The sequence below is a fragment of the Rhinoraja longicauda genome, chromosome 28, assembly GCF_053455715.1.
Source record: "Rhinoraja longicauda isolate Sanriku21f chromosome 28, sRhiLon1.1, whole genome shotgun sequence".
Lineage (NCBI taxonomy): Eukaryota > Metazoa > Chordata > Chondrichthyes > Rajiformes > Arhynchobatidae > Rhinoraja > Rhinoraja longicauda.
The window spans coordinates 23648496-23676096 of record NC_135980.1 but is presented as its reverse complement, the minus strand read 5'-3'; the positions used below and the strand labels follow the sequence as shown (position 1 = coordinate 23676096).

At 41.1% G+C, this 27601-nt stretch overlaps 2 protein-coding genes across 3 annotated transcripts in view; one reads left to right on the top strand and one right to left on the bottom strand.

The window, feature by feature from the left end:
• Window positions 1–1596, top strand: part of haus8 (HAUS augmin like complex subunit 8) — a 40318-nt gene extending 38722 nt beyond the window's left edge. The window contains exon 14 of one of the 2 annotated variants that reach the window (XM_078423664.1): window positions 799–1596. In XM_078423664.1, coding sequence (XP_078279790.1) covers window positions 799–919 — 121 coding nt within the window. In that variant the 3' untranslated portion in view covers window positions 920–1596. The remainder of the gene's footprint in view (window positions 1–798) is intronic. The other variant, XM_078423663.1, reaches the window with a different exon arrangement.
• The window catches only part of ncln (nicalin), a 115237-nt gene that overhangs the window by 72944 nt on the left and 14692 nt on the right, over window positions 1–27601 (bottom strand). The window lies entirely within an intron of this gene.

Here is a 27601-nt window from a genome sequence, read left to right as displayed (position 1 = left end):
CCCCCTCCCCCCGTGCAAAACCTGGGCTCATACCCATTTTTCCTCCTCCCGTATGTTAGCTGCCCCTCTGCTCTTTCAGATTCTCTTTTCCCCCTGCCACCATCAGGCTGAGGGAATACTACCTATCCATGTTCTTGAGAGATGCTGTCTGACCTGCTGAGCTATTCCAGCATTTAGTCTGTTTTAAACAAGTGGAAGTTGTGTAAGAAAGAATTGCAGATAATGGTTTAAATCAAAGGTAGACACGAAATGCTGGAGTAACTCAGCGGGTCAGGCAGCATCTCTGGAGAGAAGAAATGGGTGACTTTTCGGGTCAAGACCATGCTCACAGTTGACTATCCTGATGATGCTTGTTATCTTGGACTTCCTTGTTTTAAAAAAAAAAAATTATTACCGGGACAAGTTGCTGAAAATTGGCCTGCATTTGTGAAACTTTATCGTTTGGCATCAAGTGATGCATCCAGGAGAGAATGGGGGAACTTTGGAGAGCGAGAGACTAAAATAGGCAAATTGCTTTATTTCCCTCCCTGAAATTATAACCATATATAAATGTTCCTGATATTTGACACACATACCAATGATATTGAAAGTGGTGCTGTTTTGTTTCTTTCAACATTAAGTCGGGCTACTATCCATGTGTGCCCCAGGGCAATGCACAGTTCTGCAATGAACACTTCTAGCTCACCATCTCAGTTGCTTGCTTGATGTGAAAATGTTTTTTTTAGGAGAATGTATGTCTCATCCTTTGACTAAGTTATCTCGTTGTATTTTGAAAAAACAATCTTTTTACTTTTACAGCTTTTTCGGAAAGATTGAGGAAACGGCCTATTACATCAGCAGGGAGACTGTGCTTCTTCACCAAGAATTAAATGAACAAGTTTTGGGGATGGATGTCTCGGCAAGGGGAATTTTCAAATAGCCCATTTTCCTGCATTCATTGCATGTATGCAACATGCTAAATTTGTTCGGCAAGTAACATAAATAACACCTTATCTCCAGGATTAGAATCAAGATCAAGAACACCTAATCAAGATTAGAATTGTGTTAACTAGTTTGGCTAAGTAGCTTTACATGCCTTAGTTTGGCTTCATTATTCTCCCGGATGAAGACTTGCTTTACGAGGAGTGAGAGGAGTCACCAGTACAGGTTACTGATGGGAAAGTTTGTTCCTTTGAAAAGATGACACAGGCGGTTCCTCTATTCCTTCTGATTTCAGGGTGGCTGCCAATCAAGTATGGGCGTGAAGATTGCATTTGTAGAACGTATGTTTGATCCTTGCAAAAAGACAATTCTCTAGTCCTCTGTGTTACCACATTCTCAAAGATTTCTTGCTGCATTAGTCTTTATTTTGTTATCAGTTACATTTTATCGCTCACCAGTTAATTTAACAAACATCTTCACGATGGCCAGAACAAAGGAAACATTAAATAAAGATCTCTGAAGCTGCCTCTACCTAGTGATTCTTTTAAAACTGACAATCACTGTTTACTGTAATGAACCTGTGCTGTTTGTGATATAGTTAAATGACCTGGATGTAAAAGTTTGTGACCTATATTAATGGCTTGGATGCAAACCAGACGGGTTGGTTAGAAAGTCTGCCGATGACACCAAGTTGCTGGGGTCGCCAACATTGCGGAAGGCTGTCAATACGCACAGCGGAAGATAGATCAGCTGCAGAAATGGGCGGCTGAATGGCAGATGGAGTTTAATCTGAGAAAGTGTGAAGTGTGCCACTTTGGGAGGTCAGACATGAGGGAAGAATGTACAATATCATAGCATGACCCTTGATAACAATGATGTACGGAGAGATCTTGGTGTCCGAGTCAATAACACTCAAGTGGAAACACAAGTATATAATGTGGTAAAGCAAACATATGGTATGCTTGCTTTCATAGGTCAGGGCACTGAGTACGAGTCAGGATGTTGACAGGATTTTGGCTGAGCCACATTATCATCATCATATCATATATATACAGCCGGAAACAGGCCTTTTCGGCCCTCCAAGTCCGTGCCGCCCAGCGATCCCCGTACATTAACACTATCCTACACCCACTAGGGACAATTTTTACATTTACCCAGCCAATTAACCTACATACCTGTACGTCTTTGGAGTGTGGGAGGAAACCGAAGATCTCGGAGAAAACCCACGCAGGTCACGGGGAGAACGTACAAACTCCTTACAGTGCAGCACCCGTAGTCAGGATCGAACCTGAGTCGACGGCGCTGCATTCGCTGTAAAGCAGCAACTCTACCGCTGCGCTACCGTGCCGCCCATTCTGAGTATTGTGTGCAGAGCTGGTTGCCCCATTACAGCAAGGATGTGTTGACTTTGGAAAGGTTGCAGAGGTGGTTTACCTGAATGATGCCTATATTAGGGGGTATTAGCTACAGGGAGTGCTTGGACTGATTAGGATTGTTTTCTCGGGATGCCAAAAGGTTGTAGGGAGAACTGATAGAAGTATATAAAATTCAAGAGCAATAGAAAGGCTAGACGACCAGAATCTTTTTACCCGGGATGGAAAAATCAAATATTAGAGGGCATTGTTGTAAGGCGAGAAGGGCAAAGTTTAAAGGAGATGGGTGGGGCAAGTTTTCTTACACATGGTGATGACTGCCTGGAATGTGTTGTCGGTGGTTGAGGCAAATGTTATAAAGAGACTTTTGGATAGGCATAGGGATATGCAGGAAATGGAAGGATATGTGCTATGATAAGAGTTTGTCGGCCTCATATTCAGCTTAGACCTTGTGTCAAAGGACCTGCTCTTTACTGTTCTATGTTCAATGGATAACAACCAGTTTGCTGAATTTTGTGTTCTCAATATTTTTACCTCAACAGGTGAAAAGTTTATTCATAACAAGCTCTAGTTGGAAATTGTCTTGAAATGAATATTTTGAGGCATTCTGTTTGGCATACTTTCTAATTGTTTTGGTACTCTGCTTTTGAACAAAATAATGATTGGAAATTATAATATTTTTTAGGATAAATCCTGTTCTGGGATTTTTTAAAATTATACAGCAATGCCAAATCCCCATGAGGATTTCTGTCTAAGCTATAAACATCTGTTTTGCAATTCAATTGGGCCCCGACAGAATAATCAATCCCACCAGTCGTGCGCAATAAGGTTTTAGAAGAAATTGCTGTTTTCTCAACTCATTAAAAGTAGTTCCCCAACTTGCAATAAAGCAGTTTTATTCCCGTGCTGCGTATCATTAAAGATTACTTATAGTAATTACATCTTTGCTTGCACTTAAGTGCAGTTTTGTGGATTGGTATGAATCCTGAAGTTCTTAATGGTTTTATAAATTCTCCTATTTTTCCAAGTTGTCTCCTTTTTTCACTCGACAGAAAGAAAACACAGCCAGAGGTCACCTTTCGACTTCTGATTCTGCTTTGCCGATCAGCTGTTTGACCAGTGGTATAGGGTGACAAATGGTGCTTTTGCTTTGTTTTTCTTGCCTTTGGCATTATACCTGATCTCCAGTGTGCCATTGTGGGCAAGTGGAAAACTGAAGTAAAGGTTTTTTTGAGGTTATTGCAGATGGAATATTGCATTGCACCTGGTTATCCTTCCATAAACTGCATGGTGTGCATTGGCACAATGCTGAAGACTGAGATGGAAGATGATCTACTGCCAAACATAATAATTTAATTGTAAGATGCCAGTTCTGTTCTCTTTCCAACATGTGTCAATAAATAGCCAACGGGATCCTTTGCGATTGTACTTTATTTTTTCAACCATTCTTAAGTTGTGAATTTGGAATGCATTGTCAAGGGGATGGAACAATTGCAGCAGCAGTATGCTAAGTAGTCACTCCATCATTCATCAAATATTTTTGTTTTTGTTTATTCACTTTTATGGGATATATATATGAGCATTACTGGAGGGAATAATGTTTATTGCCCATCCCTCAGTGCCCTTGAGAAGCTAGATGCACTGAGCCCCTACAGTCTTTCTGATGAAGATGCCTTCACAATATTGTTCAGTCGGAAGTTCCAGGATTTGGATCCAGCCTTGATGAAAGGGTAGTGGTATAGTTCCAAGTGGTATAGGGTGACACAAGTGGTGCAATTGGTAGATGCTGTCTCACATTACAATTCTCCGAGTGCTATCTGCATGGAGACTGCACGTTTTTCCTGTGACTGCGTGGGTTTCCTTCGGGTGATCCAGTTTCCTCCCACATCCCGAAAATGTGTGGAAAGTGGGATAACATTGAACTAGCGTGAATGAGTGATCGAAGGTTGGGGTGGACTTGGTGGGCCGAAGGGCCTGTTTCCCTGCCGATGATGTTCCCATGTGATTGCTGCTCTTCTGAGTCAGTCTGAAGAAGGGTCTCGACCCGAAACGTCACCCATTCCTTCTCTCCCGAGATGCTGACTGACCTGCTGAGTTACTCCAGCATTTTGTGAATAAATCTTCACAGATAGAATATGGGAGTTGCACTTAGAACTCCCTGGGCCAGTAACTGTAGCCATGGTTTGCCAGTGCACGCAATGAATGTTTAGGAGTGTCTATGTGATCTCAATCAAGCAAGCTACTTTGTCCTGGATGTTATTGAGCTGGTCAAGGTGTGCTAAAAGTCCAGTTAAATGCGGAGTATGCTGTCAGTGCTGTAATTTACACATTGCAGATGGTGGAAAGGCATTGGGGGGGGGATCAGGATCTCCATTGTTGAGTAGAGTTTCTGTTGTAGTATAGCAATGGGGGGCATGATCTTGCTGGCTTTCCACTTTGCGCTGGACCACTTGGGCAATAAAATCATATACGTCAGGCTATTGTTCATCGACAGCTACTGGCGTTCAACACCATCATCCTCTCCAAATTGGTTACCAAGTTCAGGAAACTGGATTCTCGACGACTTCATCAACAGAAGGCAATCGGTACAAATTGGCAACCATACTTCCTCCTCGATAACCACAGCACAATGACACTTCAAAGCAATGTGCTCAGTCCCCTGCTCTACTCATTCTAGACCCATGCCTATAGCCAGACACAGTGCAACTCCATCTTTAAATTCGCTGACGACATCAGCATTGTTGGACAAATTATGGATAATGATGAGTCAGTAGAGGAGGGAGATCGATCATCCGATTGGTGCCAGAGCAACAACTATGCACTCAATGTCAGTAAGATGAAGGGACTGGTTCTCTTTAGAAGAGGAAGGCTAAGAATCCATAAACCTGTCTTCATTGGGTCAGTGATGATGAGAGTCAACAACTTCAAGTTGCTGGGCATGCATATCTCTGAAGATCTGTCCTGGACCCAGCACATTGATGCAATGGTAAAGAGAGCCCATCAATGTCTCTATTTCCTCGAGAGAGTATTCATTGACAAACTAAATCTCCTTAATCTTTTAAGTGCCCACAGGTGTATGGTAATGAGCATATTGACTGGTTGCAACACAGCCTGGTTTGGTAACTCAAATGCCCAGGAACAAAGATTACAAAAAGTGGTGGATGCTACCTGGTCCATCACAGGAGCTTATCGTCCTACCATTCAAGGGATCTATAGGAGGCGCTGTCTCCAAAAAGGCAGCCAACATCATCAAGGACCCACACCATCCTTGCCACTCTCATTTCACTCCTGCCATTTGACAGAAGGTATCGGAGTCTGAAGACTGACCTCCAGCAAATGTCAATTTTCCCACCGGGCTATTGAACATTATCATTGCCAACTAATGTTCGACCTACAAACTGTCTTGGTTGCACCAAGAACTTTAGGGTTTTGCTTTGTTTTGCATTATATTGGTGTGGTTTTAGGCAATACATTTCACTTCTGTTTCAGTAGATATGACAATTAAACACTTTTGACTCTGTATTCATGTGACCAATGCAACTGAGTTTTATGTCAATGTTAATCCCCAGGGTGTGGCAGAGAAATTTGCCAATACGATTGAATATTCAGTATCGTCTTGTAAGTAATCCTCCCACCTAGCTTCTGCAACTAGCCATGAACTTGCCTGGGTGGACTGTAACTAAGTCAAGACTCGGAGCAACACAACTCAAACTTGTTAAACGTTTATTGAACGGAAGTAACTATATTGTTATGCAAAACATTACAAATAATACAAAATATTACAAACTACAAAAGGCTAGTCAGATAATTATATCATAAGTAATGTAGCAATTTGAAGAATCATATAAAACTTATATTTTAATCTTGTACACCGTTTATATCTTGGCAAACTTTGGTTCCCCTTTAATTATCTTTGAATGATTCTGGATGCAGCTCCCCCTGCCTGGTTTTGGTCCCTATCTGTTTAGGTTGATTGGACATATCCATAGTCTTTCTTAAGCAAAACTGCCCACATTTTTCCTTAGAACCACCTCTATAATACAACTGAATCACAGCTGTGATAATTGATAGCTGTGGGATTTTTGTTTCTTTTGTCCCTTCCATGACCAGCTCTGAGCTCATACAAGCTCTGCAGACATTCCATGTACAGTTGTTTTTTCTAACTCTTTCTGGGGAAAAGTGATGCGATTCCAATGTCACAGTTTCCTTTGTGAAAGAAGTGGGTATTTTTTATTGCAACCTGTAGCCCACTTTCTTTTAACTGTATATTGGGTAGAATTTTTGTCAACATTGGGCAATTAAGCTTTAAGGTGACATCACCCTACCCTTCACCACTAACTTCCACCCTGCCCTCAAATTCACCTGGACAATCTCTGACACCTCCCTCTCCTTTCGTGATCTCACCGTCTCCATCATAGGTGGTAGCCTATCAATTGACGTCTAATAAAACCAGCACCCTCTCCCTGTCGGATCTACCTACACATCGTTATTTAAAAATCTGCATTCTTCCTAGATGTACTTGATAAAGTGTTTCAGTTATTAGCTAAGTTTATAGTGCTTCTTACCCTTCATCTAGACCTCTGGATCCAAAGGCCAAATGGATCCATTAGCCAGTCTGATTATATCTCAGAGCCAGGTTTGATCCTGACTTCGGGTGCTGTCTGTGTGGAGTTTGTCTATTGTTCCTGTGACTGAGAGTTTCCTATGGGTGCCCTGGTTTCCTCCCACATCCCAGAGATGTACAGGTTCATAAGTTCTTAAGTCATACATAGGAACAAAATTATGCTATTTGGCCCATTGTGTCTACTCTACCATTCATTCATGTCTAGTCTATTTTTGTCTCTCAACCCCATTCTCCTGCCTTCTCCCCATAACCTTTGACACCCTTACTAATTAAGAATCTGTCAATCTCTGCTTTAAAAATAGTTTATAGGTCAATTGACCTCTAAATTGCCCCTGATGTGTAGGAAGTGAATGCATAGGTGGGATAACACAGAACTAGTGTCAATGGGTGATTGATGGTCAGTGTGGATTCGGTGGATCAAAGGGCCCGTTTCCACGGTGTATCTCCTAATGATACTAATCCTTGCAATAGCCTGCGGTGAAAGCAGTTTTAATGGTGACTTTCAAAAAGTAATTTTCAATAAATATTTGCAGCAGTAAATATTTAAACTTTTAGAACAAGGTAAAAAATTATGGAATTGCTCAATTAAAAAGCTGATACAGGTATAATAAGCTCATGTCCTGCACTTGGTTTCATTCTAATCTCGGCTTGGCATGTCACATTGTTATCCCTGTATTGCCCCAAAGTTTTGAACACATTTATGCAATCAGGAATTAAACCTGAAACCTCTAGTTCCAAGCTCTTGCAGTTGGCCATCCTTCCTAAAATTAGCCATGTGTAAAACTGCAGTGACATCTTTTTAAACTTTAAATGTGTGTTTATTTTAATGCATGTTGAGGCTCATTGGATTCGCCATTTAATTTAAAAAAAACACTTGAGCCCATGATGCCATGGGTTAATAGCCTCAATGGAATTTATAACGTGCAGGTCTAGCTATTCCAATGCCTTAGATAACAATCTGAGGAGTAGTTACTGTCTTATCCAGAGGCCTTAAATATAGGAATGCTGGCTAAGTAAGTTGTGGTCGAATGAGTTTGAAACAATTGCTTAGTTTTGCAATGCTTGGATAAAAAGTACCCGAGTTATAAAGAGAGCAGTATCCCAGGAAAATTATTTTTTAAAGAAAGCTTGATGCCAAATCCATTGTCTTAGTAGATTGGAGATTTTTTCACTCATCACTTTTTGTCTCAAGTTTTGTAATTGTAATTTTGTTCCTCGGTGTTATCACTTTTGGCACCAGCTGCTTTCAGCTTTAGGAATCACATTCCTTGTTTTGTAGGAGCCCCACAATGGGTTTTAGTATTGACAAAATTACCGGCTGGCCAATTGCTAAAGGCAGGACTGGGGTCTCTGATAAAACAAGTTGGGTATGAGAACCGAAGGGAATTTTAAGGGGGTGAGCTAATGAAGTGAATTGTTACTACTCATGGCACTTATGAAAACTCTCGTCTATTAATGTCATTGTTCTAGCACGATAAGCAGAAAAATTACTGTTGCAAAGAACTTAAAGAATACCTGAATGATGAAGTTGTAATATCCAGGAGTTTCTATGAAGGGCAAGGATTACTCCATTTGTAATGAGCTAGAGTACAGATCACGTTGCTGCCTAATGGGCTCACTTCAGTTCCACTGGGCTCACTGGGCTGGTGTTCTTGGTCAGTCTCTGGTCTTTTTGTGAAAAGCAGTTCTATTTTGCTGCAATTGATGCCAATGAGACAGAAATGTATCCGTTAAGGTTATATTCTGGTGTATATACGTACTTACGCAGATATACAGAGTTTTGTGAGCTATTCCTCTGTGTAGACTCTTGAGGGAGCTGTTTGTATGTAGAATAGTGAAAGTACTCATTTCGTCATGCATTTTGATGTGATAGTCCGTGTGTTGCATTTGATTTCTTTTCAGTTACAAATAATTCATGTGGCTCCAGTCATTTTGCTTAACATAAATGGGATCGGTTGTTCTGCCTTCTCCCACCTTGCTGCCGATTCCAGAATCTACTGTTTATTGAGCTGACTAACCTTCCAAATGCCCAATTTCTTACACGTGAGCTTAAGTAATTGAATTTGTCACAGATTACAACAAATTATATACTATCATTGTCACGTGTACCGAGGTACAGTGAAAAGCTTTTTGTCATGTGCTAACCAGTCAGCAGAAAAACAATACATGATTACAATCAATCAATTTACGTTGTATAGATGCATGATAAGGGAATAGCGTTTAGTGCAAGGCAAAGCCAGCAAAGTCCGGTCAAGGATAGTCTGAGGGATATCAGAGGTTCCTTCTAACCTTCTAAGTTTGAAAGAATCTAGTGGCCAATGAATCAGAAGTAAAACCCTGGAACAAGCTGTGAAAGTCCAGCAATTATAAATCAAGTTATTTATTTATAATTGCTGAACTTGACACTCTTCTAATTTTAGTGTTTCCCAACTTTTAAACATTTACTTCCAATTGTTTTGATACAGCACTACAAAAATAACACTTTCATTTTGTGTATTCTCTGTAAATGTCACTGTTTCTACATGGGCAACAGTGCTTGAATATTGTATTGCCGCTAAATCAATACCTAGATTCCTGGTTGTTTTTTTGGAAGTACTAAAGAAATCGCTGCTCTGGTATTATTGAGCAGATCTGTTCATAAAACAGACTTTTAAAGGTGCAAAATCTTAATTGTGACTTTTTAATTTTTATAATTCCCTAAAGACTGGATTATGTGTTTAAAAATGTTGCATATTCTTTAATTTTGGCTCTGAGGATCACACATTTTGCGAGATCTATCCTTGTGCTGTGGTGTACTACTTGAATAATCTATCAGTAAACTGTTGAAATCGAGCAACTCAAGTGGTGTGGTCAATGTCTTAAAAAAAAATATTGTGGTCTCCTTTCACGGTTCAGCTGGTAAAGCAATGTGGAGCTGAGTAATAACAGCTGACGAGAAGCCATGTTACTCAATTTTTTACAACATTAATTTAAATATCAGTTTTATTTAATGAACTATGAAAATTATCTTGCACTCCTAAATTGCTGCTTTAGCTGTTCCATCCTACTTAGCTTGCAGAATTCTGTTTAGTTTAGAAATGCAGCGAGGAAGCTAGCCACTCGGCCCACTGAGTCCGTGCCGACTAGCAAACATTTTTATACTAGTTCTATGTTATCCCAGTTTCGCATCCAGGTGCTGTTAAAATCATGTTGGCTCTGATTCTTTGACAAGAGGCTTTTAGATGGGTGCATCAATATGTAGGGATATGGATTACGTGCAGGCAAAGGAGATTAGTTTAACTTGGCATCATGCCCTGCATGGATATTGTGGAGCAAAGGGCTTGTTCCTGTACTATTCTATATTCTACCACAATTAACTTAATCTTGTGTCCAGTGATTATTGACTCTTCTGTCAGTGGAATTAGTTTCTCATTTACTGTATCAAAACATTCCATGATTTTGATCATTTCTCAAATTTCCTCTGTTGTAAGAAGATCTTCAGCTACTCGAGTACCTCAGTCCATTTGCAGATCTTTGCTGTTGATATATTTCTAAATTTCTTGTACATCGTATCCAACATTTTTTTTGCAGTTGAAGCCTACCTAATCTATATGCTAAAACTCTCGTTTGTTATCTTGTTTGTGACTGAACTTCAGCCAAAACGGTACACGATAGCGTGACAATTTTAGGCCCACCTTACTCACCATTATCACTTCAGTGATAATGCAAGTAGTTTTATTGAAATCGGTGTTATATTTTTTAAGTTATTCACATTTTAAAGTTTAAAAGGAGGGGAGGGGGGTAGGGGGGAGTGGGGGAGAGGGAAGGGGGGGTTGAGGAGAGAGGGGATGGGGGGTGGACAGGGTGCTGCACCAATGCAGGAGAAGTTTGGGCCCAACGGGTCCACTTTGTCTAGTATTTTATAAAATGCTAGCATCAATTTTAATTTGTAGGTTATTTTTTGACAGGATTCCATCCCTATCTCAGCACTTTGAAGGTTATTAGAGAATATGAAAGAGTCATATAAGGAGTTACTGAGGTAGAAGCAAGATCAAAATGGTAGCAGCAAAGGAGCTTCACCAGATGGCAAGGGAATAGAGGTTTAGGGGGGAGAACTGATACTTTTGTGCCTTTTGCAGCTGAAGATAAAACCACAGATGATGGACTGTTGAAATCTGGGAATGATCTGGACACCAGAATTAGAATAATGTATTATCTGGCACATTTTTCAATGCCTTTGTAAGGTCCATACATACATTGTTCCAATCTGGGCCACAGTATACTGTCCCTGAGGGGTTAGTATTATGGCCTCATCCCCGAAATGCAATGATAACTTTGACACAAACAGCATAATAAATGGAACACTTCAATATTGTGATTAACAAATGAGAAAGTAATGAATTTCAGAAAATAGATGAATGAAATGGGCAGACACATGGTGGATGACATTTTAATCCAAGGAAGGGCAAGATTTGCAGCAAACCTTAGACTTTAGAGATACAGCACAGAAACGGGCCCTTGGGCCCACTGCCTTCGCCAACCAGCAATCACCCCATGCACTAGTCCCTACGCACAAGGGACAATTTACAATTTTACAGAAGCCAATTAACCTACAAACCAATGTGTTGAAAGGAACTGCAGATGCTGGTTTACACCGAAGATAAACACAATGCTGGAATAACTCAACGGGACAGGCTGCATCTATGGATAGAAGGAATGGGTGACGTTTCAGGTCAAGACCTTCCGACTGAGTTAGGGGAAAGACAGATAAGGTAAGGTGTGAAGGGTAATTATACGTTTTCCTATATATCTCGATGTCTCATTTTCACACCTTACCCTTCCTTATCTCTGTGTCTGACTCTCAGTCTGAAGAAGGGTCTTGACCCAAAACGTCACCCCTTCCTTCTATCCAAAGATGCTGCCTGTCCCGCTGAGTTACTCCAGCATTTTGTCTATTTTTGGCATTAACCTACAAGCCTCTATGCCTTTGAAGTGTGGTAAGAACCTGGAGCTCCCGGAGAAAACCCATGCGGTCTCGGAGATAATGTACAGACAGCACCCGTAGTCAGGATCTAACTGATGCTAGGAGGCAACAACTCTACCGCTGCACCACTGCACCACCCAACATGCCTCATTTTGTATTACTGGGGTTAGGATAACACTGGAGTCAACATTGGAAACCAAATGGAGTGCCCCAACTAGACCACATGATGTCAATGATTACTGCTGCTCTCTGCTAGTGCATATTTTTTAGATTTCCCACAACAGCAATGCTATTCGATCCCAGGAATCTAAAATTTGCCTTTGTGCAACATTTGAGAGTTGCTGTGCATTAAAGGAAAAGTAGAAATCAGCTGTTTGGTACTTAAAATGAAAATGGGATGATGGTACATCAGATAAAAATACTGCAGATAATATAAGAATGCACAAGTCTATGAATCCATACACTTTCATCCCTTTTATCCAATGTCTATCCGGTGCCTTTGGATCTGCTAAAGGTCATGCATTTAATTAGTTTTGGGAGAGTCCAATACAAGCCATAACGGATGCTGTTTAGCTGTTTTGTTCTGAAATAGATTAAGTCTGAGGCATGAAAATCTCTCTTGCTCCATTTTAAGGCAATTTGAATGCATCTTGCACTATCAATATTGCCTTACAGCTTGATAAGTTTGTATTTGTAAATGAAGAAATGGCACATTACCGACTCCAATTTCATAAAGAAGTAAAACCGTGCCATATTGTCTTGCTAAATTACCAACAAGGTACTATTTAGAGCTTGATTTATTATCAGTCTAATATATTAATCTCCCTGTGTCATTGCTTGTTAAATTTACGTGCGGTGTAGAGACTCGTAATAATATAGATGCAGAGCTAAATTGTGATACCTTGTTAATGCCTGTTCATAAACTAAATTAACTACCACAATTTAGAGAAGCTTAAAATGTGCCTTCTGTATTTTCTTTGCATAAATGCGCAATAAACCATAACCGTATTGCTCTAGTTAGTTATTTAATGTTGCTTTATTACTCTTTCCTTTTTCATTTTTCCCACCCAAATGCCTGCTTGTTTTGCAATACAAACAGAGCCTAAAAAACATACGACTAGTAAAAGTGTGTAGTTGTCACATTCCGTTCTTGAGTCGTAGATTTCTCTCCTGAGGTCATTAACATATATAACATATAACAACAACAACATGGAAACAGGCCTGTCCGGCCCTACCAGTCCACGCCGACCATTCTCCCTGACCTAGTCTCATCTACCTGCACTCAGACCATAACCCTCCAATCCCCTCCTATCCATATACCTATCCAATTTACTCTTAAATAATAAAATCGAGCCAGCCTCCACCACTTCCACCGGAAGCCCATTCCATACAGCCACAACCCTCTGAGTAAAGAAGTTCCCCCTCATGTTACCCCTAAACCTTTGTCCCTCAATTCTGAAGCTATGTCCCCTTGTTGGAATCTTCCCCACTCTCAAAGGGAAAAGCCTACCCACGTCAACTCTGTCCGTCCCTCTCAAAATGTTAAAAACCTCTATCAAGTCCCCCCTCAACCTTCTACGCTCCAAAGAATAAAGACCCAACCTATTCAACCTCTCTCTGTAGCCTAAGTGCTGAAACCCAGGCAACATTCTAGTAAATCTCCTCTGTGCCCTCTCCATTTTGTCGACATCCTTCCTATAATTTGGCGACCAGAACTGCACACCATACTCCAGATTCGGCCTCACCAATGCCCTGTACAATTTCAACATTACATCCCAACTTCAATATTTGGATTTGAGTTACAAAATGTATTTTTCAATTAATATTTTAACAGGATCATTTCTATTCATCCAACCTCGCATATCCCATGAACTCTGTTTGCTTTGAGAAGTTTCATTTTGGCTACAAGTAGATCAGACGCAGCCTGCAATGGCGTGGAGCAGTGGTGGAACACGCCAACAACATCACCCAGCAAGGCTGACCTTGCCATTCCAACCCAGTGCCGCCACCAGGGCAATGGGCCTTTTACGGCAAAGTTAAGACTCCACTTTGTAGACTTGAATCTCACAAAAATTGTGACATTTGTGTACTTTCCCTGTCATATGTTCCTTTAGTTTAATTTAGAGATACAGCGCAGAATCTGGCCCCATCAGCCCACCGAATCCTCACCGACCAGAGATCCCGAGACACGAAAACCATCCTTCACACTAGATACAATTTTACAATTTTTACTAAACCCAATTAACCAGTAAACCTATATGTCTTTGGAGTGTGGGAGGAAAGCGGAGCACCCGAGGGGAAACCCAAGCGGTCCCGGGAAGAACGTACAAACTCCGTACAGACAACGCCCATAGTCCGGGTCGAGCCTTGGTCTCTGGTGCTGTAAGGCAGCAACTCTACCACTCCGCCACCGTGCCGCCCTGAATGAACAAAATGACTGCCGCTCTTCTTGCACTTTTGTACTTGAGCACGATTGTGCCTAATGTACAGTAAGATTTTTACTGATTACAGTGCAATCTGTGAAAACCAGGAACTGCAGATGCTGATTTACCTGAAGTGCTGGAGTCGCTGGATAGGTCGGGCAGTATCCCTGGAGAATATTGGTAGGTACTGTTTCTGGTCAGGACCTTCTGGTCAGGCTGCAATTTCACTGCACAGTAGTACCATTAAAGTGCAATGATGAGATGCTATCTGAAGAGGAACCCTGTAAAGCTTGAGAAAATTGCAACAGTGAAGGGAATTCATAACTTCAAGACGGTAATGGTTGTGCTGATGATGTGAGCATTGGGCTGTAATATCCTGGGCTCTAGAATAGTGGATAAGTTCTGAGGTAGGGTGGATTAAGTCCATGTAGTCGAAGATAACAGTTTATTTGACTAGTTGCCCATGTGGTAGGGTGGAAATGGATAGAAATAAGAAGAGGTGTTAGTGAATGACAGAGCTTGGGACTGAATGACCTACTCGTGTTCCCAATTCCTCCTCTTCCTCCTATTTTGCCATGAAATGAAAATTATATAGATACATTATATAAAGTATATAAATTACATGTGCATTTACATTCTGCCAATTGTTAAACAACTTGCGCTCGTAAGGAGCGGGACATGGAAACTGCCTACTTTTAAAACGCCCTTTTGGATTTTATCTTTTTTAATCATTTTTGCTGCGGCCTTGTTTATTAGAAACCTAACTGAGATTGTTAGCTGACCTGTTGCTTTTGAGTCAATTGCTATAAATGGGTAAATTCAGGTAATTATAATTACCTCTAAACTGCTGAGATAAATTTTAATGTTGCTTTATTACTACATTTATGGGGAGAGTAAATCAGAATGGTTGTAAATGCTTGTAAATTTCATGCTCTGAGTCAATAACTCATTTTCCTTTTCAGAGATTGGTTTGCAGAATCTAGTTGCAACTTGCAGTTGGTGGGCACCCAACTTGCCTCTTGCCGATCTGCATCATACCAATTATGAGCTAGATTAAAAACCTGCTTGTTTGAAAAGGAATATCACTAAGTTTTATCATCGCCAGGGGTTAGTTCATTAGAAACATGGAGAATAAGCTCTGTTTTGCTGTCTTTATTCTTGAACTTCTGTATTATTGTAATTCAATAATTCGGCATGGGCAATTATTTGGGCTGAAGGGCCTGTTTCCACCCTGTATGACTATGAAGTACATTTCCACTCTAAATAATAAATTTCCAAAAGAATGTTGATTATACCTTAGTATAAGATCAGTAGGAAGAGGCATGAGGAGGCGATTCATGTCCTTAACATTATTAGTCTGTCACCTTAACAGAATCTTTCTGATCTAAACCCAAATCATGATTTCAATATTCATGATCCAATCCAGTATTTTGTATTTTTTTGGAGGTGCCTGCCATATTTTGCACCAGAGGGTAAATCAAACTCTGGCATATTTTATTCAATCCAAGGTGCATGAAGAAAACATTTTTTTTTGGTTCTGATTGAAGGCCTTTGACCTAAATGTACCAGCCTTGCTGTGTAAAGCCGAAACATTTTTTGTTGTTGCAGATTTTCAGCATCTGCAGTTTTCTACCTTTCTTTTACTATTTTTGTTTTGAGTTTAGGCACAAAGGGAATCGAGATGTGAATCAGGTGAGATGGTAGAGTTGAGATGGTTTATTCATAAAATTGAGCAGGCTTGCAGAGTATGGATCTCCATGGCCAATCCCCATTTGTTCTAATTGCCATGATCATCAATACCTCTCCACACTTGTATTGCTAGCTAAGCTTCCCGAATCTATAGCTCCGACAGCACCAATGTAGGCCCTTCGGTCCAACTTGCCCACACCGACCAACATGCCCCATCTCCACTAGTCCTGCCTGCCTTTGGCCCATAACCCTCTAAACCTACCTTATCCATGTAGCTGTAGTGACTCTTATGTTAACTTTGCCTTAATTTTGAGTGTTGGGGCATTGGAGCAGTGTACTCGCAAGTGGTCTTGAATTAACATTTACAAGGGAAGTGGAGAATTGTATTCAAAAAGGAAATGTAAAATAATCAGTATAAAAAAGAATAAATGAATAGTTCTTTGAGAGGGGCCCACACAGATTAGCCACCTGCCCCGTAGAAGCCTGTAAGTATTAATGAGGTTCATTGAAAATTTAGGAGATCTTGTGGATTATTACAAAAAGTGTGAATTTAATTGATTAATTCCCATATCATATGCAGCCTTGCTGAGTTGTCAGCATGCATATGTCTTGAATGAGTCAATAACTATAAATCTTGTGCATCTCATTTATCAATGTTCATCGAAGTAACTGCAGTACTATTAGGAATACAGTCTTGCTAATCCCCATTTAACTAGAGTCCCTTCTAGGTGGGATAAATGAATAAAAGGTTTGGCTATCACCAGGTTTGTATGAAGAGGAAAATTGGAAGACAATACTAACAAACAGTTAGGGGTGGTGGGAGGTAGGGAGACACCGTGGTGGAGTTGCTGCCTTACGGCACCAGAGACCCAGGTTCGATCTTGACTATGGGTGCTGTCTGTACAGAGTTTGTATGTTATCCATGTGACGGTGTGGGTCTTCAGTCTCCCCCGACACTCCACAAAAGTACAGGTTTATAGGTTAATTGGCTTCTGCAAAATTATAAATTATCCCTAGTATGTAGGATAATAGTGTACAGGGTGATTGCTGGACTCAGTGGGCTAAAGGGCCTATTTCCACACTATGTCTAACATCTAAAAGTATAAATAGGAAATGATACAATAAGGGCATAAAAGCTCCCTCAATACACTCATGACCAAATAAACAATGGCTTTTTTCCTCATTTAAACGTATTTACGAGGAGAAAAAAAAAAGATAATGAAATTAAATTAAGATTTCAGAATGATCTGTCAAATCTTAGTGGAGCATTTAGAACCAGCTTGCAATGGATATATAAGTGAATCAACAAGTCTTTAACAATTTAACAAACATTAAATCAACAGAAATGAAGTAACTATGTCTTGCTTCTGTGCAAATTATGATTATTCCATATTAGTGATGGCTAACTAAGTTAAACTTTGCACAATATGGAAAAAGTCTTCAAATGACCTACAACCCTCCATTCCTAGCATTAAAGCAATTTTTTGATCCATCCTTTGTACTGTGTCCTCTCAAATACTGTATGGTTACATGGACCATGTTAAAATGCAAGGGCCACCAACCAACACTTTCCATTTTGCAGAGTTGCAAAGCAGCTGAAATTTGATTTTCATCCATTATGAATGGCTAAAGTGGCGGCACGGTGGCGCAGCAGTAGAGTTGCTGCCTTACAGCGAATGCAGCACCGGAGACTCGGGTTCGATCCTGACTACGGGCGCCATCTGTACGGAGTTTGTACGTTCTCCCCGTGACCTGCGTGGGTTTTCTGCGAGATCTTCGGTTTCCTCCCACACTCAAGACGTGCAGGTTTGTAGGTTAATTGACTGGGTAAATGTAAAAAAAAATCTCCCTAGTGTGTGTAGGATGGTGTTAATGTGCGGGGATTGCTGGGCGGCGCAGACTCGGTGGGCCGAAGGGCCTGTTTCTGTGCTGTATCTCTAAATCTAAAAAAAAAATTATTGAAAAAACTGTAAATGGACCAGCATAGATTCAATGGGTCGAAGAGCCTGTTTCAATGCTGCATATCTGCAACTCTAGAACATTATTTCCCTTATAACGATTCACCACCGATTTTTCAGCAACTGGTGGTCTGGCACCTCCTTTAATCTGAGCAAAACTATACGAGTGCACTTGATATCCCTCCGAAAATGTGGTGCCTAGGCAGACAATTTCGTCCTCATCGGGACATCCGCGGCCAACCAATGGGTCGAATTTGTGGCCAGTGCTCTGGAACTCTGGCCTGGCCAGAGCTGGCAGATCAGTTCCAAAAGCCGACTTCTGAGGATGATTTTGTGGACCATTATCGCGGCCCCTGGGCAGCCGAGGCGGCCCAATCTAGTATCATTTGACTCCTTTGTCAAATGATACTAGATTGGTATGACCTCTGTTTGTCCGGTAAAATAGATAATCCAGAAAGGCTTTGGAACCAAGGTTGCCTTGAAAATTGGTGGTGTAACTGTATCATTTGTTCCATGTTACCCAATTTCCCAGCCATTCTGTTATAGTGCCTTCTGTTTTGGAGGTTCTGATCCATTAATTTTTTTCCATTAATTTCTATATACTGCAAGGTGCAGATCTTATGCAAAAACTTCTGTAAGGTAACTGTGCTAGAACCAGTCATCTCCAAACCTCTAGGCTCATTAAAATTGAAAAGGACAAGCCAATGAATAAGTAATTGCAGTACTAATGAGCTGCCTTTGCTTTTAACTCTGATTAGCCGGTCTCAGTGGCTGTTCAGGACCAATGGTTGATTTAATATTACGTCCCTAAATTGTCGGTGGAGTAGGGTGGGGTAAAACAGATGAAAATAACAAAAGCAGCAACATGTTTGAGGAAAACAGTGTAAATCAAATTGTCTATTAAGCACAGGCTATGTTCAGAGGTATTCCACATTAGGTAGTTTTGGGAAAATAGATTTATTTTTGTTCCAACACCCTGAATAAAATACTACAAATAGATGTTTTTTTTACAAAGTAGGAATGTTTTAAAAATGGTATCTTTCACAACAAACCAAACTAATACTATGTGTAGGAAGCAACTGCAGATGTTGGTTTGCACCGAAGATAGACACAAAGCTGGAGTAACAGGTATGTAGGTTAATTGGCTGGGTAAATGTAAAAATTGTCCCTAGTGGGTGTAGGATAGTGTTAATGTACGGGGATCACTGGGCGGCACGGACTTGGAGGGCCGAAAAAGGCCTGTTTCCGGCTGTATATATATGATATGATAACTCAGCAGGTCAGGCAGCATCTCTGGAGAAAAGGAACAGGTGACATTTCTGGAAACTTCAGACAGAGACTCGGGAGAGGGAAACGATATCTCTCGTTTCCCTCTCCCCTGACTCTGCCTGAAAGGGTCTCGACCCGAAACGTCACCTAAGACTACATGTACTTAGAAGAGTTTCTGGTACTTGTATATAACAATTTATTTTAAGAAAACTGGCACTTTGTTGCAAGTTTGATATTTGCTTTTCTACTTTTTTAAGCATGTTCACTATAAAGGACCACACATTCCTTCAATGTGTGGATGCCATTGAAATACATGATCTGAACATGGAGGACCTAGTTTGTAAGAAATATTACAGCCAAAGTTCATTCCTTTTTAGTGAGAGGACTTAAAATGGCCTCTATAACGTTTGGGAAAAGATCCATCATTTATTTATTTGCCTCTGTGCTCCACAATTTGAGATTTGTAATATAAAAAATCACGTGGTTAAAGTACACATCGTCAGATTTTATTAAAGGGTATTTTTATACATTTTGGGTTCGCCATGTAGAAATTACAGCTGTGTTTATACATAGTCCCCCCATTTCAGGGCACCATAATGTTTGGGACACATGGCTTCACAGGTGTTTGTAATTGCCCAGGTGTGTTTAATTGCCTCCTTAATGCCAGTAAAAGAGAGCTCTCAGCACCTAGTCTCTCCTCCACTCTTTCCATCACCTTTGGAAACTTTTATTGCTGTTTATCAAAATGAGGTCCAAAGTCACAGAAGCCATTATGAGACTGAGAAACAAGAATAAAACTGTTGGAGACATCGGCCAAACCTGAGGCTTACCAAAATCAACTGTTTGGAACATCATTAAGAAGAAAGAGAGCACTGGTGAGCTGACTGATCATAAAGGGACTGGCAGGCCAAGGAAGACCTCCACAGCTGATGACAGAAGAATTCTCCCTATAATAAAGAAAAATCCCCAAACACTGGTCCGATAGATTAGAAACACTCTTCAGGAGTCGGGTGTGGATTTGTCAATGACCACTGTCTGCTAAAAGACTTTGTGAACAGAAATACAGAGGCTACACTGCAAGATGCCATCCACTGGTTCGCCGCAAAAATAGGATGGCCAGGTTACAGTTTGCCAAGAAGTACTTAAAAGAGCAACCACAGTTCTCGAAAAAGGTCTTGTAGACAGATGAGACGACGATTAACTTATATCAGAGTGATGGCAAGAGCAAAGTATGGAGGAGAGAAGGAACTGCCCAAGATCCAAAGCATACCACCTCATCTGTGAAACACGGTGGTGGGGGTGTTATGGCCTGGGCATGTATGGCTGTTAAAGATACCGGTTCACTTATCTTCATTGATGATACAACTGCTGATGGTCGTAGCTTAATAAATTCTGAATTGTATAAACACATCCTATGTGCTCAAGTTCAAACAAATGTCTCAAAACTCATTGGAAATATTACTGCCAAAGCTCATTCCTTTTTAGTGAGAGCACTTGCTGTACTTAGAATCGTACAGCATGGGAAAAAGCCCATCGGCCCAATTAGTCTATGCCGACCAAAGTGCCCCATCTGACCTTGTCTCGCTTGCTTGCTTTGTCCTATATTCCTCTAACATTTCCTATCCATATCTATCTTTTAGATATTATTGTGCCAACTTCCGCTGGCAGCCCGTTCCATATACATACCACCCACTGAGTGAAAACATGCACCTCAGATTTGCACTAAAATTTTCCCCTCTTATCTTATACGCATGCCCTCTAGTTCTTGATTCCCCTCCTATATGAAAAAGATGGCATTCACTCTATGCCCTTCATGATTTTATACACCTCAATAAGATCACCCCTCAGCCTCCTATGCTCCATGGAATGAAGTTCTATCTTGCTCAACCTCTCACTATAACTCAGTCCATTGAGTCCTGGTAACACAATTGTAAATCCTTTCTGCACTCCTTAAATCCTTTATGACATCTTTCCTAAAGCAGGGTGACCAAAAATGAACACCATATGCCAAGTATGGCCTCACCATTGCCTTGTACAACTGCAACATATATCTACAAGAAGATAATTGCAGATGCTGGTGCAAATCGAAGGTTTTTATTCACAAAATGCTGGAGTAACTCAGCAGGTCAGGCAGCATCTCGGGAGAGAAGGAATGGGTGACGTTTCAGTCTGAAGAAGGGTCTCGACCCGAAACGTCACCCATTCCTTCTCTCCCGAGATGTTGCCTGACCTGCTGAGTTACTCCAACATTTTGTGAATGCAACATATATCTTTTGTTTCCCTTTCTCCTGATTCTCAGTCTGAAGAAGGGTTTCAACCCGAAACATCACCTATTCCTTTTCTCCAGAGATGCTGCCTGACTTGCTGAGTGTCACCAGTTTTTAGTGTCTTAAGATTTTATGTTTGATGGTAGTAATTGCTTGTGCTACGCAGGAGCCCTATCCAGCAGGGGTCACTGTTGAGCTAAAGTGGTAGAATATAGATTTATGCTATTAGGCAGCCTCCCTCCATCTTTCCGTCCCTCAACAGATGAGACTTTGTCTAATTGCAGTTTTTTTGCATATGAATGACAAATTTAACTTGGCCTGTGACTCAGATTTCCGCTTAAAGTCACTGCCAGGATCAGTGACATACTCTCTTTGAAACATAGAAACATAGAAAAATAGGTGCAGGAGTAGGCCATTCGGCCCTTCTCGCCAGCACCGCCATTCAATATGATCATGGCTGATCATCTAAAATCAGTACCCCGTTCTTGCTTTTTTCCCCATATCCGTTAATTCTGGAAAATGCTGGAATAACTCAGCGGGACAGGCAGCATCTCTGGAGAGAAGGAATGGGTGATGTATTGGGTCGAGACCCCTTTTCAGTCCTTAATTCCTTTGGCCCTAAGAGCTAAATCTAACTCTCTCTTGAAAACATCCAGTGAATTGGCCTCCACTGCCTTCTGCAGAGAATCCCACAGATTCACAACTCTCTGGGTGAAGAAGTTTTTCCTCGTCTCAGTCCCAAATGGCCTACCCCTTATTCTTAAACTGTGACCCCTGGTTTTGGACTCTTCCCAACGTGGGGAACATTTTTCCTGCATCTAGCCTGTCCAAAAATAATAATTTCTTAAACATGTTGCTCCACTTCCAGAAATCCCATATAACCATATAACCATATAACAACTACAGCACGGAAACAGGCCCGTTCGGCCCTACCAGTCCACGCCGACCACTCTCCCTGACCTAGTCTCATCTACCTGCACTCAGACCATAACCCTCTAATCCCCTCTTATCCATATACCTATCCAATTTACTCTTAAATAATAAAATCGAGCCTGCCTCCACCACTTCCACCGGAAGCCCATTCCATACAGCCACCACCCTCTGAGTAAAGAAGTTACCCCTCATGTTACCCCTAAACTTTTGTCCCTCAATTCTGAAGCTATGTCCCCTTGTTGGAATCTTCCCCACTCTCAAAGGGAAAAGCCTACCCACGTCAACTCTGTCCGTCCCTCTCAAAATTTAAAAAACCTCTATCAAGTCCCCCCTCAACCTTCTATGCTCCAAAGAATAAAGACCCAACCTGCTCAACCTCTCTCTGTAGCTTAAGTGCTGAAACCCAGGCAACATTCTAGTAAATCTCCTCTGTACCCTCTCCATTTTGTCGACATCCTTCCTATAATTTGGCGACCAGAACTGCACACCATTCTCCAGATTCGGCCTCACCAATGCCCAGTACAATTTTAACATTACATCCCAACTTCTATATTCGATGCTCTGATTTATAAAGGCAAGCATACCAAACGCCTTCTTCACCACCCTATCCACATGAGATTCCACCTTCAGGGAACAATGCACAGTTATTCCCAGATCCCTCTGTTCCACTGCATTCCTCAATTCCCTACCATTTACCCTGTACGTCCTATTTTGATTTGTCCTACCAAAATGCAGCACCTCACACTTATCAGCATTAAACTCCATCTGCCATCTTTCAGCCCACCCTTCCAAAAGGCCCAAGTCTCTCTGTAGAATTTGAAACTCTACTTCATTATTAACTACACCACCTATCTTAGTATCATCTGCATATTTACTAATCCAATTTGCCACACCATCATCCAGATCATTAATGTAAATGACAAACAACAGTGGACCCAACACAGATCCTTGGGGTACTCCACTAGACACTGGCCTCCAACCTGACATACAATTGTCAACCATTACCCTCTGGTATCTCCCATTCAGCCATTGTTGAATCCATCTTGCAACCTCACTATTAATACCCAACGATTTAACCTTCTTAATCAACCTTCCATGTGGAACCTTGTCAAATGCCTTACTGAAGTCCATATAGACAACATCCACAGCCTTACCCTTATCAATTTCCCTGGTAACCTCTTCAAAAAAATTCAAGAAGATTAGTCAAACATGACCTTCCAGGCACAAATCCATGTTGACTGTTTCTAATCAGGCCTTGTTTATCCAAATAATTATATATATTGTCCCTAAGTATCTTTTCCATTAATTTTCCCACCACAGACGTCAAACTAACAGGTCTATAATTGCTAGGTTTACTTTTAGAACCTTTTTTAAACAAAGGCACAACATGCGCAATGCGCCAATCTTCCGGCACCATCCCCGTTTCTAATGACGTTTGAGATTTTTCCGTCATAGCCCCTGCTATTTCTGCACTAACTTCCCTCAATGTCCTAGGGAATATCCTATCAGGACCTGGAGACTTATCCACTTTTATATTTTTCAAAAGTGTCCGTACCTCCTCTTCTTTAATCCTCATAATTTCCATCACTACTCTACTTGTTTCGCTTACCTCACATAATTCAATATCCTTCTCCTCGGTGAATACCGAAGAAAAGAAATTGTTTAATATTTCCCCCATTTCTTCCGGCTCAGCACATAGCTGTCCACGCTGACTCTCTAATGGACCAATTTTTATCCCTCGCTATCCTTTTGCTATTGACATATCTGTAGAACCCCTTAGGGTTTACTTTTACATTACTTGCCAAAGCAGCCTCATATCTTTTTTTCGCTTTTCTAATTTCCTTCTTAAGATTCCTTTTACATTCTTTATATTCCTCAAGAACCTCATTTACTCCCTGCCGCTTACATTTATTGTATATCTCCCTCTTTTTCCGAACCAAGTGTCCAATTTCCCTGGAAAACCACGGCTCTTTCAAATTATTATTCTTTCCTTTCCACCGAACAGGGACATAAAGACTCTGTACTCTCAAAATTTCACCTTTAAATATCCTCCATTTCTCTATTATATCCTTTAAATAAAACAAAAATCCTTTAAGAATTTTATATGTTTCTATAAGATCCCCTCTCATCCTTCTAAATTCCAGTGAATATAAGCCCAGTCGGCCAATCAGAGAGAATCAAAGGAAAGTGAGCTCTCAGCATTGAGCACGATTTTATTTTCCTTTCATGTGTAGGTGGAATAATATTATTTCTTTGGCTAGAGGGAAAGAGATGTGCTTATGCCTATCACTAAGCACAAGGCTATTTTATTTTGTCAGCTAGATAGCATTGGATAAAAGACAAACATTTTTGGGAAGCAGAGTTCATTTCCAGCTTGGACCTCTGATCAAGCAAGTCCTTGCAGGCCACAAGATACCAGTAATCTTCCTCCTTCATTCCTCTCCTCTCAATGCGCTGCGATTCACCCTCCCTCCCCTCTGCCATTATGCAACCTATGCCCAATGATCATGCATTTCCACATTTGGTCTCTACCACACACGGCATTGATTCTTTTTGACCTTAACTCTTTATTCTTTTGAGCTTGTGTCAATCTCGTTCCGGTGTGTGAGCCTCACTTCGGCTGTGAATACACCTCAGCTATGGTAGCATCAAAGCTGACCCTGATATTTCTCAATATCTCGGGGACCATAATGGCAATTGAAGCACTCCCTGTTAGTATTCTCACACAATAAACACAACAAATTCAGGGTCCATATCCTCGAGATTACTTGCAGCCTAAAGACTTACTGTTGCAATAGTTCAGAGTAACGCCATTGTGCGCATTCTCACCAGACACTGATCCTTTTATATTGATGAGCTGAACTACCTGACACCACCCTTGCACCTTGATCCACTTGTAAAGATCTATGTTGTTGTGAAGCACAGTACTTATCTCCGGTGTGCTATCAGTCATTATTAACATTACTGGGTATTGCCATATTTGTTGGTGGGAGCTTAAATGTGTGCGGTCCATCACCGGTACTGACCTCTCCACCAACGATGGGGTCTATAGGATGTGCTGCCTCGTAAAGGCAATCATCAGGGACCCACGCCACTCTGGCCACACTCTCCATTTCACTTCTGGCATCGGGAACAAGGTACAGGAGTCTGAAACCCGTGACCTCTAGGTTCAGGATCAACTTCTTCCCGACAACCATCAGGCTCTTGCCATTACAAACACCACCAAAACTACAAACTGTCTTGGTTGCACTTTCGCTTGGGCTTTTGCTTTATATGGCACTTGTATTGTATTTTTTAAATTTACTGAACTTTTTGTTTTATTATGTTATTTATTGTGTACTGTGTTTACAAATCTGCTATGCCGCTCCAAGTAAGAACTTAATTGTTCCTTTTGGGTATATATGATAATTAAACACTCTTGACATTTGACTGTCATATGTTGAAAGACTGGAGCGACTAGGCTTGTATACACTGGAATTTAGAAGGATGAGAGGAGATCTTATCGAAACGTATAAGATTATTAAGGGGTTGGACACGTTAGAGGCAGGAAACATGTTCCCAATGTTGGGGGAGTCCAGAACCAGGGGCCACAGTTTAAGAATAAGGGGTAGGCCATTTAGAACTGAGATGAGGAAAAACTTTTTCAGTCAGAGTGTTGTGAATCTGTGGAATTCTCTGCCTCAGAAGGCAGTGGAGGCCAATTCTCTGAATGCATTCAAGAGAGAGCTAGATAGAGCTCTTAAGGATAGCGGAGTCAGGGGGTATGGGGAGAAGGCAGGAACGGGGTACTGATTGAGAATGATCAGCCATGATCACATTGAATGGCGGTGCTGGCTCGAAGGACCGAATGGCCTCCTCCTGCACCTATTGTCTATTGTCTAAAGTGCTTAAATTCTCTGGGATGTTTAGAGGCTGTGAAAAGATATTGTAAGGAGTAGGAACCTCCCGTATGTGGAAGTATGCAATATGTGTGTTGGCTAAATATAACTTGGCATAAGCCATCTTTCAGTGTCCAGGGATCTGACATCTAATCAACTTCTGTGGTATATTTGAAATGGCTATTTTCTTCAATTCCCAGACATTGTTCTGAACTTCTAACACAGTGATGCATAAATATAGAAACTAACTGAAAAAAAATTCCAAAGAAGATTCACAGAGGAAAATGCGGTAAATGTAAAGTCAAAGGAAAATTATCTGAAAGAAGATATGAAGACTGACAGGGAAGCTGGTTCTAAAATTAACTTCTCGGGTAGTCTTAAGTGTTGGAAGATAGAATAGCAGAAAGTTTAAGAAAAGATAGTCGAAGAGATCGGACCAAATGTGTCTGGACAACTGTAGACCTAAATACAGTGGTGGGACCCATGAGGGAGGAAGAGGCTGGGAAGAACATGCCGATCAGTGGCCTGGAGATTAGGAGGATGTATTCCAGCCTGGAAGAGGTCACTGAGAGCCCAACCCACAAAGACATCTAAACGCAGTGATGGAATAGTGTTGAGATGACTGCGAGCCTATACACTATATTTCAACAAGAAAAGAGATATTGGAAAGCCAACAACTGTTGTTGTTGAATTAACTAAATTACATTTTGAGGCTTCTGCCAAATAAATGGAAGTTGAACTCACAAAGTGCTGTAGTAACTCAACGGGTCAGACAACATTGCTGGAGGACATTGGTAGGCCGCCCTTCTGACCCTCCCAATCTAAGCGTCATCTATCCATGACCTCCAGAGATGCTGCCTAACCCGCTGTGTCTCTTTTTTAGCAAACCAGCATATGCAATTCCTTGTGTGCAAAGGGAAGTTGAAGTTGGGCTGATAGTTTGCAGAAGTAGAGCAGTTGAAAATAGGGATTTCTCAGTTTTGGTGACAAATGGCAGATTTGCAAGAACATGCAGCCTGTCGTTCATAATGTCCACGTTGATGTGGACTCTGAAGTTGGATGGATGGAGACCTTAATAGTTTTGAGTTCAAAGGAACAGGGTGTGTCACAAAAGGTGCAGGAGTGGAGCTGGAGGGAATCGGGTTGTGACTGTGAAGCTCCATCTTGAAGAAATCATTGGAAAGTGTTGCAGGATTGAGGAGTACTGGTATCTCCAGGAGCGCAGACTGGCTGAAAAAGATTAGTAGCAAACTACTGGCAGACTTACAAGATGACACCATGATGTATTTCTCATTTCCATTTT